The 14,182-nt window shown below is 40.4% G+C and overlaps 1 protein-coding gene across 1 annotated transcript in view; it reads right to left on the bottom strand.

The window, feature by feature from the left end:
* WWC1 (WW and C2 domain containing 1) overlaps positions 1-14,182 on the bottom strand; it is a 54,661-nt gene that overhangs the window by 26,381 nt on the left and 14,098 nt on the right. The window contains exons 2-8 of the mRNA XM_026858226.1: positions 12,672-12,781; positions 6,675-6,878; positions 4,917-4,993; positions 3,901-3,980; positions 2,807-2,936; positions 2,153-2,299; positions 1,041-1,114 (exon numbers count right to left, since the gene is read on the bottom strand). Of these exons, the coding sequence (XP_026714027.1) occupies positions 1,041-1,114; positions 2,153-2,299; positions 2,807-2,936; positions 3,901-3,980; positions 4,917-4,993; positions 6,675-6,878; positions 12,672-12,781 (822 nt within the window). The remainder of the gene's footprint in view (positions 1-1,040; positions 1,115-2,152; positions 2,300-2,806; positions 2,937-3,900; positions 3,981-4,916; positions 4,994-6,674; positions 6,879-12,671; positions 12,782-14,182) is intronic.

The following is a 14,182-nucleotide window of genomic DNA, read 5'->3' as shown; positions in this document are numbered from 1 at the left end:
AATGTTTTAAAAAGCCACAGTTTGGCAAATCTTCGATTGCCAAAATAGACAGTTCTGATAAAATTGCTCCACCTATGAAGAAAAGTCTAAGTTCATGACAAAATCAGCTGGGCACACACAGTCTCTGACAACTGCCACAGATACAGATCAAATTTTATACCACTGAGAGACATGGTCTACTGGCCATGCCAATATACTAAAATAAGAATGTTGTGAGTAACCTCTGCCTTAGAGCTTTCATCTCTAACCAGAGACTGGAGAAAAATCCTTCTCTTTGCCTATACCCCAAGTACAGATTGTATCAAGCATCTGAAGTTTGTTGTTCTGGAATTGCAAAGTCCCTTTAGAGCAGTTAAAATTGAAGTCACCACCATCAATGGTTACATTGCTGAACAAGGACTAGACCAGTCAAAGTCTAAGTAATAATGCTCGGTGGTTTTTCATTTAACTGAACAGTTGAGTTAGGTATTATCTATTAAAAAAAGTAAATCCCAGAAAACTTTTTCTTAAATTGGCTTGTTAAGTAGATATGAATTTTTAAAATCGATTCTTCATTCATCTCAGATAAGAGGGCAAGGGTGAAAACTTATGTTCTTACAGATAAGCAGATAAGCTCTGGAATTGTAGCCATTAACCATATTTTGATATGTTAGGTGTTAATACAATATACATTTCTCCTTATCAGACTTAAAGCCATGCAAACATACATTTCGTTTTGAATACGGTAAGGAGATGCCTTGAGGTACAGTCTCCTTATTAGGAATGGGGAAGCACTGGCAACAGGTAGCAAACCCACTTATGTCCCCACAGGTGTGGCCAGACTGAATTCTTCATGTATTAGTCACTCCTTAGTAATTTCTAGGACGGTTATTTATTTCTTGAATGATAATGTTGGCCCAGAAAGCTGCACTGGCTCAAAAATTACCATGCTGCTTTAGCAGTAATGCCAGGTTTCAATGTGAGCGGCACCTTTTCTAGTGAAACATATCTTCAGAATAAGCTGTGTGACAGCCAAAAGGTACAACAGTCCAAAGAATTACCTTCTCTTTGCCTCTTCATATTGAAGGCGTAATCTCACTTTCTCAGCCAACTGGTTATTGCTGCTGGTAATAAACTGAGACACAAAATATAAAATCAGCAACTTAGTAACCACTCCTCTTTTGATAGTCCCTATTGAAAGTGATGATGTTACAAGTTACACCTGCTCTTGTCAAACTCATTTACTAAATAAACAAATCACAGAATAGGATTTGATTAAATGTTTCATCATTTCTTCAAATAGTTAAAAACTCACAAGATTCAGAGGCTCTTTTTGGCCTAGTTTATCAGAAAAAGAAAATCTACTACATCTATCTGAGGCTTCTATTTTCAGGCACACACAAATAGCTTTGTAATCGATATTCTTGAATGCCATTTGAAATCTTTAACTGCTGCACTGCATTTTGTTTTGAATGACATCTTGCTTTGCTTGTCAAGTCTTAAAGACAAGGGACATCCCATCATGACCAAATCTGCAGATCTTTAGTCACATGTGTGACCCTGACTGAAAGTGGTTGCAAATGTTTAAGTAAAGGTTCACAGGAGAGGCTTCTGTGATGTCCTGCGAGACCCACAGTGCCGATCGAGTCCTTGCTGAGCTGGCACCAACCTGGAAGTTATGATCTTGTTGCCCAAGTGGGACTGAAAGTTTATGAGTACTACACATTTTTGATAGCATCAAAATATCTGCATATATGCTATCATTCTCACTTGTAATACACTAAAAGCCAAATGCACTCTTAAGGGAGGAGTCCTCATTAGAGCTTAGTCCAATACGTAGCTGCTGAATGTTTCTTGTCTGGTAGCATGTCAAAGCTATAAAGAGCTAAGGGAATATTTGTATCACAAGCAGCTAACTTACAGGCAAAATAAAACTTCCTTCCCTTTTATTCCCACCTGGATTCTTCTAATAGAGACAGTGTGGGGAAACAGCAGGTTGCCCTTAGATATATTATCATTGCACACAAAAATGAAGGTCATGCTGAAGTTCATACCAGGAGAAGGCATCACTTCATAGATACTTGCTCATGCTTGGAAACTTGTACTAAGGCAGTACTGCATATAGTTCAGAGGAATGTCTCCACATGCACTTGGTTTCTCATGCATTACTCACATTTCCTGAAACATCTGTCTGGGAGCTGACATCCAGGTACTGCCGGGGTAACAAAGGGCTGGAGCTTTCCATGGACATGCTGCTGGCCCACAGGTCTGACTGGGATCCTCTGTCATTCACAAAGCTGTCTTTTAACCTGGCTAAGCTCTAAAACCGTAAAAAGTCATGAGGTGAGCTCACTTCTGATCAAAGTACCTCAGCAGCTACATAGCTTAGCCTAAACTACAAGATTAAGATCTGACCATGTTCACTGTGTGCACTTAGACTCCACAAACCTGAGGCCAGGCAGGGCTGGACTGCACCTCCCTCAGCATGAAGCAGCCTTGCCCAGACAGACAGGCTCTCTGCAGGAGATAGGCCAGAGAGTTTTCATGGCTTCTCCAGGTCTGCTCTTTGACATTCTTGACCAATGAACCCTGAGACAAACACTCATCTCTAAGCAAGTGCTTACTACTGTTAGTTGCTGTATTTTATAGTTATTTCCAGGATCTAAAGAACAAAAAGGCTGCAGTCCAACCACAATACAGAACTAATTTATGTTAATAAAAATCTTGTTTACGTATCTGAAATACAAAATACTTAAATTACTTCTCAGCAATTCAATCTGATAACAGTGGCAACACAATATACTATAAAGTTATCCTGTTTCAATACCTGAATGAGGTCTTGTTTTTCCTTCTCCCCTGATGTGATGGCCTTCTTGAGAGCTTTCATTTCACTTAAAATGGCTTGTGCCTCATCAAGTTTGTAGCCACCTTGAGTATCAGACATTTTCATGTCAATTCTGCACCGAAATTAAAAAAAAATACAGTAAGCTAACACTTTATATACTTTTACACTTTATACACTTTTACACTTTAACGGGACTTAATTTAATCATCCTAGATTCAATCCTTGCATGCATCTTGACATTAAGAAAAACACACTCCAAGTATAACAAAGACAACAGAAGAAACAAAGAACCTCACTCATCACCGACTAAGTTAATCCACTCAGAAGTACATTAAGCTTCAGAACTGTGATTTTAGCCATATCACCTCTTTGACTCCTCAGGGAGGACAAAGATGAACACAATACTGCCAAAACAGTACGTATGGGCAGATTGCTGCTAATTACTTTGTTTCTAACCTAGCGAAGATCAGCTTAGCCTTCCACGAGAATTACCATATTTTCAGTCATGATTTCAAAAACCAGGCACAGACCTCACATGTATGGATCTATTTGCTCGCATCACCTAATTAAAAGCCACCTCATTCTTCCCTCTTCTCAGAGGAATTCTACCACAGTTGGCTTTTATAATAAATATGATACTAACCAGTGCTATTATTTAAAACATGCAAGATATCTAGTCATACAAAGGTAAGTACCTGAAACTTTTCCTCCGCTTCCACTTCCCCACCAATTTTTCCTCAGTGCCCTCAAACAATAGCTCTTAAGACAACAGGCTGTACTGTGTCATCCATATTGAGCAATACTGAGTAAAACAAGAGTACCATTTAACTGACGAGATCCTGGTTCAAAATCTTTTTGCCATCGTCAGTTTTCATGTGGTCAATCACACATACGCATTGATTTGAGAGAACTACCCCCATGGCTGTGTACCGCTTTCAGTTGCATATGCCTAAAGATAGCAGCAGCAACATATTTCAGCTTACGTTATTTAGGCAGCTATTTATAAAAGTAGAGGGGGATGCATTACAAGCCAGAGATGTTCTACACTGAAAATAAGATCTTGAGAACAAACTTACTTCTTCAGTGTTTGAAATCCATGCTCTTTGTACTGGAGCTCTTGTTTCATGTGAGCTACTTCTCTCTTGAGTTTATTAACCTGCAGCAAGGTGTCATATTTTTAGAATGGTATTTTATATGAATATCTTGGTACAGCACTACCTGTTCAATTAATAACTTATTCAGTGTAGACAGTACTCTAAACAAAGTTTCCAGATAACCAGTTCATCTCAACAGCAGCTAACAGCCCTGACTGCATCCTCATCAGGACATCATTAAGGAGTAGGGCTTTATCCAGTACCCAGATATTACACCACATAATAAGGGGCTCAAGGGAAGTTCCAACACTATAAGCAGAAAAGCTGAGAAAAATTCAAGAGAGATAGGAATGAAACACATGTTGATTTTACTTAGAAATGTTTAAAACCTTCCCAGTCATTAAAAAAACCATTAAGCATCAGGACAGGCGTTGCACTGCAGTGATAGAAGCCATCCTCCAAGATACCAAACTAAAAGGCCCCACTGCAGGAGTAACACAGCAGGATGATAATACATATTGTAAATCCACTGACCCTACAGCTTGCTGTTTTATATTCCTCCACAGAGGCCAGACTGACCTACTTTACTTTAGTCCTTTCTTCTTTCCAAACTGAGCTCTGCATGAGAGTGCAGACTGCTGCTGCTAACAACCCGCACTAAGCCCAGGACAAAACAGCTGCCAGTCTCAGGAGAGAACTCACAGCTCTCTGGTGCTGCAGCACACCGAGGAGCCAGCACACAGCTAAATACCCCAGGGCGTATCTGTAGAGCACTATGTACTGCCAGCTTCCACGGAAGTCTAAAGTCTAAAGGAAAAAAAGTGTTTCAAACTCTTAAGATGGCAACGCTTGGAAATTCTGATAAATTATCTCCTAGATTAAGAATGGCAATATTAGCTCTTTCAACTGTTTTGGCATCTCTTTTTAGTGTTTGCCACGAAGTTTGGAAATATCTGAAGATTACTCGTGGCAAGCAAAGGTCTGTTCATACTACATACCCTGGATTTTGTAGTAGCAATCTCCGCTTTGAGGATCTCTGGGTCATACTTGGAACTTGATGATGAGCCAGAAAGCACTAGAACAAATACAACACTCAGTTTAGCAGCTTTGCCTTACTCCCTACTCTTCTAGCAGCCCCACCACAAATCAAGAGCTCCCATCACTCCTGCACATCCAGATCTCCACACATTAATGGTCTAGGCCTTTTATCCATTTTCCAGATCTCTCCTCACACCTCAAAGGTAGGGAAAGGCAATAGTGCAGTCAAGTACTCCACAGCAAGTATATACTAAAGAGGCCAGAGCACATCCTTCATCTCCAAAGTCTTGCTTTGTTCCAGGTTAACACATTCAACCTAGACTCTCAAACATGTTCGGTCCATTCAACAATATGGCCTCCTGCACTTCCAAAGGCATTTCATAGAACTGAAGGGACAGGCACTGCATAAAGATTTACTCTGTATATTTTTTTTTAGACTTTCTTATTGAGTAAACAATTGAGTGAACATTTAGAAAAAAAGAAAATCAAAGAATGAGAAAAAACAGAAAAATGTGATGCAAGCCTTTTCACAGCCTTGAGGACATGACCAATCATAGTGTGTGTCACACTGGATTAAATCAATGTCCCATTAAGAGCAGAATTCTCTTCTCAGCAGCTGATAAAACCCTTCTGCTTCAGAAGGTACAGAAGCTCCCCAATGTGCAATGTTATTAGAGGTAGCTGTAGGCAAGGGAGATATTTTGATCCTTGCAGCCATCAGTTAATGCACTATAAAACATGAGAAGGCATTTCTAGTCCTTTCTGCTTGGTTGTATTTTTAAAGACAGATCACATCACACCAATGTAATTCATGTTCACAGCATTCTTAGTATACTGCTCTGGTACTTAGGTAGAGTGCTCTTAAGAAAAGACCAAAAAAACTGTACTTCAGACATGATAGACGAGACCCTAGTCAAATAAGAACCCTTCCACTCACAGAAAACTACTTAAATACTTTTTAACATTAGGTACAGGATTAGTCGATGGAATTCACCATCATAAGACATAAATCAGCAAGACAGAAGCAGGGGGAGGTCAGTCCACTGATGTGGCTACCAAGAACATAAAAAGTCTGGATACTAAGGATTATAAAAAAAATAATTCTGGAAGACTTGCAGGAAATAAATCCTCCTCTGGACATTTTCCATCTCCTAACTAGTAACAATAAGGAGGAAATTTGGCCTTCTATAAACATTTCAGCACCAACTCTTGAAGCAACAGGTACGGATGTTTCCTGTGTGACAAAGGATATGGAGCACAGTGTTCTCCATTTGCAGAGAGATAATTCACCAATGTTAGCTTTTATGTGGCATAAAATACAGACCCTTAGCTCCCTGAGACAGTCACTCAACTACGTGGGATGTTAAAGTCCAAAAGGGCCTGGGAATGCTATCTGAGATGAGCCTTCTTACCTTGTTTCTATACTTTGGGCAGCGGAATCAAGGAAAATACCATTTAACTTTTTTCACATTAAGCCAACCACCACATTTTTTTCACATTTGTTGAAGCCCATGCTGAATACAGTGTTTTGTAACAATTATCCCTTACCTAATAGGTGCTAGGCAGCTATTGCTTTTAAGACAAACTGAGCAAACACGGAGAGTGACATGGCAGAACATATCCCAGTGCTCTATCAGAGGACCAGCTTCAAGCATTTTACTGTCCTAGCAGGTTCATGACTGAGAAGATCACTGGGTAAGAGTACACTAACTACTCACAGCTTGTCTGAGAGCCCAGTTTGTGCTCCCAAACATCATGCAGCTGCCGATATTCTTGCTGGGCCAATTCAAGCCTCTGCTGTTTCACTTGATAGATCTCCTTCTGTGCAGCAATCGCCTCCTGAGCCAGGACAAGATAGTCCTTCAGCATATGCTCCTGCTCCCGCCGCCATTGCACACGAGGGTCTTCTATCTGTGTAGTTTCTTAGAGACAAAACAGAGGGAGGCAAGCTCAATGGAATGCAGGTTTGTACCACTGCTTGGAGAAGCTCCACCATTTACGGCAATATTTTAAAATAGCCCCTTGCTCCATCCCATAATAAAAAAGTAGAATAAGGACATTTTCCTTTTTTCTTAGGAGGTGATCACTGATCCACAATGAACTCCAATGAGCTCTGCCATGCTGAATCACCGTATGGAACTATTCATGATGAAATAATCAAGCAACTCCCCACATCCTCTGTTGCTGAAGCCATCCTGGTTCTGCCTCTTAAAACATCAATACAAGCATATGCACACACAAGCTCTAAGACACTGACTGCTAGATATATCTTTACTGCAACTGTTTTATAACATTACTAATAAAATACCTCTACTATTTCACTGATAATAAAAACTCTCAGAAAACACCATTACCACATGACTGTATTATACTGGATCTGACAACATGAAAGCAATTACAACTCTACCCGTCCTCTTTGGCTGCCAAGTGGCTTTTATTAAAAAGGGGAAGGAAAATCTTCTCACTCAGATTCCATAGGTAAGTAAAAATAAAGACACATTAAATCAAAGAATGTATTCATGAAAGCATCTCAAATGATATTATATAAACAGCATCTCAGAAAGGGAGTAAACATTTCCTTCACTGAAAGCAGGCACAGCAGTAAATCACTGCAGAATAGAGGAGGCGGAGTTTAAGAAAAATATTTTTTGGTAACATAGGCAACGCAGTCATGAATACTACACCACTTCCATCTCTGTTACCCCAACACAACCAACACACTGCTTTTCAGGTTTCTAATCATGAAAAAGGCATAAGGTCACAGTCATGCAGCTAGTCCTAATACTAATTAGGCAAATTTATTGTCAGGATTTGTCTTGGTTTTGTGAAGAAGTGTCCAAAATATTTTTCATTTCTCTTTCAAGCCTATTATATGTTCTTGCTTGGAACAGGTTCCAATATTCAGTTGACTAAGTGCTCTAAACTGTCTAAACTACCGTGCTTGAATAAGGATGCCTAGTTACCACATAATGAATAATTAATAAAAAGGAGCTGCTTGAAACTATCAGTAGGAATCTAATCTGCATATCTTAAGAGTCTCTTTAAATATTTAGTGAGAGCTGCCACAGTAGAAGGTATGAGCAGCTCTTAAGCGAGTCAGGCATAAGACTAACACCACAATACACCGGGTCTAGGGAGGAGAACAGTTTCCCAATAATCCTAGAAATAAAGAATTCTACCCAAGGGATGGACACTCAACCATTTTCACAAGCTGTCCCTGATCATGCTGAGGAGAAAATTAACAGGATACTCCAGCAATACCTTGTTTTAACAGTATCTCAACACCCAAAAGAACACATGGTATTTCGAGTTACATAGCAAAACTTTGAGAAACTGAAAAATATGATTAAAAACCTCACTTTTAAGACACTAACAGTATAGTTTGTAAAAGCATTTCAACAGAAAATCCTTTATAGGTCCTGCTAGTGGAGGCAACATTTCAGCAGATGCAATATTAAAGCTAAACCTGGACCTGAAAAACTGCCCCAAAATAACCTGAAGAAAAAGCAGCTACTTGTGCCAACTGTAGGTGCTGGTGGTCTCCCAGACAGCACTATGGTCTCTCTTAGAGGAAGCAAAAGAAACATCAGGAAGACACAGCAGCATATCAACTGTAGAAGTCTGAAAACCTATGGCTCCTGTCTCTGTTCTTGTCCCTAAACCCCATCTTCCAGATAACCCACACCCAGATGGAGTAACTCCCTTTACTCAGTTGAACCAGAAGGGGAACATCTGCTGCGAGTTACGCAAAGAGCTGCCCCCATGCTTCCAGCCATCCAGCTTGCCTGGACCTGACTGCATGAACAAGCACCAGCAACCATGACTTAGGACTCTTAATTTCAAGCTTAATGAGTAAGTTGGCAAAGTACCCGTAACTCTAGAAGTTTAATTCAGGACACTGGTTCATAAGACTATCTGTACCTACAGCTTTTTCATGCTTGGTTATTTCCAGTTTTCCCTTAAATTAGCAGCCCATTCTTCCTATAATCGCAAGAAGGGTGGTGGAAGCTGCTGCAGGGAAATGCCACCATTATAAGCAACCAGGAGGAAGACTATAAAAATCTACAATCCTGAACACCTCCGTAAGGTGGTGAAACACTGACACTGCCCTGAGCACATAAACCACCCAGAAAAGTGAATGATTGACAGCCAGATCATGGAGAGGATGAAAAATGCATTTACATACTGAAATGGCTTTGTTCCCATTTTTCTAAATATTCACCTCAGTTTATTCAGTAATCACAGCACTAACTGTATCCCCTTGATTGCAGCTTTGAGCTCTGATTTTCAAACATGTAATAACAATCGATGAAAATGTTGGCCAAGGGCTCTTGATCTGCCCCAGACACCGAGAAATGCAAAATACATTCAAAAGTCAGATGAAAGGACTACAGAAATGCAGGCTATTACATCATTTGTTGTCTTGTGAATTTTTAATTTAATGTTGAGCTTGTCAGAAATAAATCTGATTGTTTCATGTTTGAAGAATGTAGTCTTACTATGCTTGCATCAGCATCTGGCCAGAAAATCATCACTTCTTTGTGCAAATCAAATTCCAAAGAGGTTGTCCCAGAGAAAGACACTCAGGGCTACGCATTAATGCTGTATTAGGAATATTCTGGGTATTCAATTCAATTTAATTGTATTTATTTTGCCTCAGAGAGGTTAGAAGTGTTCTCTATCTCACTTTTTTAATGGCTCCTGGCTTTAGATTTAATTTAGGTCTGTCCTTGGGCTTGTTTCTGTAATTAGTCTCAAACACTTAAAGTGTGCAGCAAGAACCAACATGCCTCCATCCCCTTCACACCCTCTGATGACAGTTCTTTCCTGCACAGGGAATCTGCAAGAGACCTTGGAAAGGAAGGGGGTTTTGGACACTCTCCAGAGGATACTTCAACATAAACCACAAAGGCAAGTCTCTTGATTAGCTGAAGGTAAGTGGATATGGCTTACTTTATCACGATTTGGATTAGAGCTGGCATAAGAAATAGTGTAATGATTTTGTTTCTCTTCTTTCTAACCTTTTAATTGAAATGCTAGGTCAAGTCTTGTAGCATCTAGCATCCCACAAAAGTGAAACTTTTTAAGACCAACTGCTATCAAGCAGGTGTCAGCATGGATTGAAGCCTTTTCTGCACACCCTTGAAGCCTTGGGTGCTTTTGAGTGGCACAGAGCAGGGGTAACCGCCCACACAGGGCTCACATCTGCAACCAGATCTTTGTGCATTCACGCTGGAGCCAACTCAAATGTACAACTAAGATCATGTCTGGATTGAACCACCTACATGCTGCAGTTTCTGCCACCTGAAACACTCAGGAGGTGTGACAAGCTTCCATGTCCCACAGCAGGCTTTAGATCACTGTTATTTTCCTGTACCTGAACTGCCCACCTCCAGGAAGACAGCGAACCATCCTTGTTTAGGCAAATGCCAGCAGAGTAAGTTAATGCCCCAGTTTTGGCTTGGATAGGCCACAGTGACAAGAAGCACTCAGCTTCCTCCAGTATGGATAGGAAAGGAAGATAAATGAAAAGATAAAAAAACATCTCAAATTGAAGAGAAAGTTCAGAAAGGACAAAGAGAGGATCCTTGGAAACAGCCTTTAATTTTACTTGAGCCAAGTTTTTCCTGTGGTCAGAGGTGTCTGTGATGTTCACTTCAGAAGGTGGGATGAATAATATTTCTTTTGGAGACAATGCCAGTTCCCACAGCACCTGCAGACCCTTACATCTACTGCAACATGACACTGCTTGATAAACCAGAGGAAGGAATTGATCCAAGGGGAAAAACCACCAAGCCCCACGGATGCTTCACTAGGAAGGGACAAGGAACACACAGCTTTCATAAAAGCACTGCACAGGTAAAACTGAATTGTCAGGAACCTCTTAATCCAACAGTGCTGCTTAACACAGCAAAGCCCTCTGGAGGCATTGGAAGGTGGCATGCCCCTGTCTCTAGGTGTAGAGCACCCTGGTAGGCACCTCCCACATCCCAGCACCTGATACAGCAAACCTTCAAGACCAGAGAGGGGAAGTCTAACCATATTTTTGACTCCTCTGGAGAACTTGCCCAGGCTCTTCTCCCTTCCTGGCTGCACAGTCATGAAAACACTAAATCACTGAGAAGGTTAACAAGACTTTAAAACTCATCTCTTGCTCCTTTTATAAGTGTGGTCAGCACAGGAATAACTCTGGCCCAAGTGAGACTGGAAAAAGCATTAAGATTCAAACTGTCTTTAAAAAGCAACCTCATCACTAACTCTCCAGAGTGTTTTCTTGTGGAAGTGAAATGGACACAAAACATGGTCTTACACACCTACAGGAGACCCCAATTTGTGTCTTCTCAAGCAAAGTTTGCCCGGTCCACTCCCCTGCAGATCTCCCTTGTGTGATCCTGTACACTCATCTACCCTTTCCTCCCCACTATCCTTTCCTGTAAAAGGAAAAATCAACATCCCCTGACTCACAGAAAAATAATTAGGATAAAGCCATTTAAAGATGTGTAAATACTGTGATCTTGTGATGACATAAGCTCTAGATAAAAATATTTGTGACACATTCACATCTGGAGACATTCTATCTTTGTATTGCAGAGGGTAGTTTGTGCTTTTTCAGAACAGGATTTTTTCATTCTGCATTTTTAATACCCAAGAGAAGTTGCTAAAACCTGAAATGTGCAGTCTCAGGCCAGGTGAAATGGGCTTTAGTGAAAAAGGAACAGATGTGAAGATAGTCAAGAAACAACAAAACAACCAGACTTCCAGAGTTTTATTTAAAAAAAATATCTTGTAACTTGCTCAAAAAAAAAAAAAAAAAAAAAAAAAAAATTCGCTGAAATTCTCAGTTGAAGTCCTAGAAGAAGATTTAAAAACAAAACCCACAACACACCACCACAACTTCAAGGCACTTTTCTCTTTAAAAGTTTTTCTCTTTGCATGAGTTACAAGCACCCCCAAAAGGGCCTGGGCATGGTTCTGCTGTGAACTTCTGGGTTGCAATTGGAGCTGTTCTGTAAAGAGAACCAAAGTCACTGGTTTATTTTGTTTATTACTTTTCAGGACATTTGTTCTAGCACAATCCAATACACACTTCCTAACAATATATGCAATAATATAGCAAATTCTGTACTTTCCTATAATTCATATGAGCTTATGAAGCTTAACATTTCTGTCTAGCAAGCAATCTAACAAAGACAGTAAGGCCACAAGTCTGAACTTAACTCTTCCAACTTGCACACCTCTCAGGAGACGGACATCATAAGCCTACTTGAGAGTTTCCTCCCCAGTAAAGATAGTGCAAACTCCTGCAGCAAAGGGAGCTCATGCAGTCATTCAGTTTATCCCTGCCAGCGGAATTAACACAAGACCTTTGCACTGTTTCTGATGGTCTTGCCACAAGGACAAATTCCAGGCTAAGAACAAACTCCAGATCATTGTGACCTCGTCGGACTCCTCAGTAGAGCCAAATCTTAGAGGTGTGTCCATAGTATTAGCTTGAATGTGACTACTGATTTGAAGACTGCAAACTAAAAGCTCTCAAATTCCTGTTTTAGAGATGGAAGTAACTTGTACAATGGAGAAGGACAGCATCTGATTTCACGAGCTGCAGACCTCATCTACTCTAAAACATGCTGTTAGCAATTTTGTGGTTTTGCAGTCAGTATATTTTAACACAGGCACAAAATAATCACTCTTCAAAAATACAATATGTCACTTACTGGTGTTGTGGTCTATGTAATAAACTCCAACCTGAGGGTCATAAGCTTCTTCCCATCCTAATGGCAATTCATCACTAATGCAGTCTGCAAAGGTTAGTGGTTTAGTATACCTGAAATGCAAAATAATATTTAGGATGAATAAAAGAACACTCCCATATGTCTATTACAACCAACCAACCAGAAAACAAGTACCACAAGGGCTTCAGTACAGAAAACAAAGAAAGCTGAAAACTGTTCTAAAGCTTTTGTTCTTATCACATAATACTCCACAAACTCTTCCCTTTCTTCATCTGAAGTTACAGCAAGATGAATTCATTCTGACAAAGCTCCCGAGCCTTGCCCGGCTCAGCCAGCACTCGCTCGACAAAGGCACATTAAGAACTTTGCCAGAAACAATCCTCGTCTCTCAAGTGAAAGAACAAGACTGTTTGCAGGCAAGTCCTGTATCAAAAATATGTAGACAAGAAGGAGCAAGATGAGAAATGCAATTTGCATAGCATGAATAATTAAGACTGCACAATCAATAGCAAGTGTTGAGGACTGTGGGACCACTTGTCATGCAACTCCACTCATTTGCATTGCAATATGTTCTGTTTCATTAATGACAAACTAGATTAGTTTCTCAGTATCACAAAAATGTGTAACCCACTCTGTCCAGCTGAGGAAGTATTTCTGCAATATTGCTCTGAGGAGTTTTTCTATTAGAGACCCCATTCAGCAACAATCTGAAGGCTTGTATGGCTAAAAACAAAGCTTAGAATACCCACTACTTAAGACACCCCACAGATTTTAGTCACTGGAACCATGCCCCTTTCCTCCCTTTTGACTCTGAGCTAACAAGGTTCAGCTTGCACCAACAAAACTACAAACCAAACATATCACTGCAGGGAGACACAAGCCAGGAGGAATTAAGCTTGCAGGTTCTCTCTCAAATCCAGTTGCCAAAAGCACAATATGCCACAGGTCCACAGATCCACCACACAACCCCAGTGAACTGCATGTGGCATACCTAGAAGGAGAGCCATGACTTCATGTTGGAGTCAACAAGTCTGACCTACCAGAAGAGCCCTTTGGGCAGAAACCACAGGAGACACCATGAAACACCATAACACCTCTCAAGCAGTTATGCTGCACATGCTAACAGCAACTGGGTCAAAAAGCAGCCATGGAGCTGTACTAAACCCTGCCACACACAAGTGGCATTCCACAGGAAGGCAAGGTGGTTAAGAGAGCAAAGTTTCCAACGCACCATAAGAGACTGAACAGGTTTGCAGAAAGTCTCTCATATCCATAGGTAACTCATCAGGGCTGGCAGCTAGTTAAAGAGTTTAAAGTTTTGAGTGCACTTGAGCATACTACATCTGGAGGCACTGAACAACCAACTGGTAGCCCCACATTAAGATCTTACAGTCACTTATTAGTGTAAAGGTGAATTTTAGAAAAAAAAAAAAAAGCCTTCAAAAAGGTTCAACATGAAATCAACATTTAATAACTAACATAATTCCTCCCCC

The sequence above is a fragment of the Athene cunicularia genome (genome assembly GCF_003259725.1).
Source record: "Athene cunicularia isolate RWA chromosome 13 unlocalized genomic scaffold, athCun1 chr13_part1, whole genome shotgun sequence".
In the NCBI taxonomy this organism is placed as follows: domain Eukaryota; kingdom Metazoa; phylum Chordata; class Aves; order Strigiformes; family Strigidae; genus Athene; species Athene cunicularia.
The sequence above is the reverse complement of the archived record's forward strand: the minus strand, read 5'-3'. Positions and strand labels throughout refer to the sequence as shown.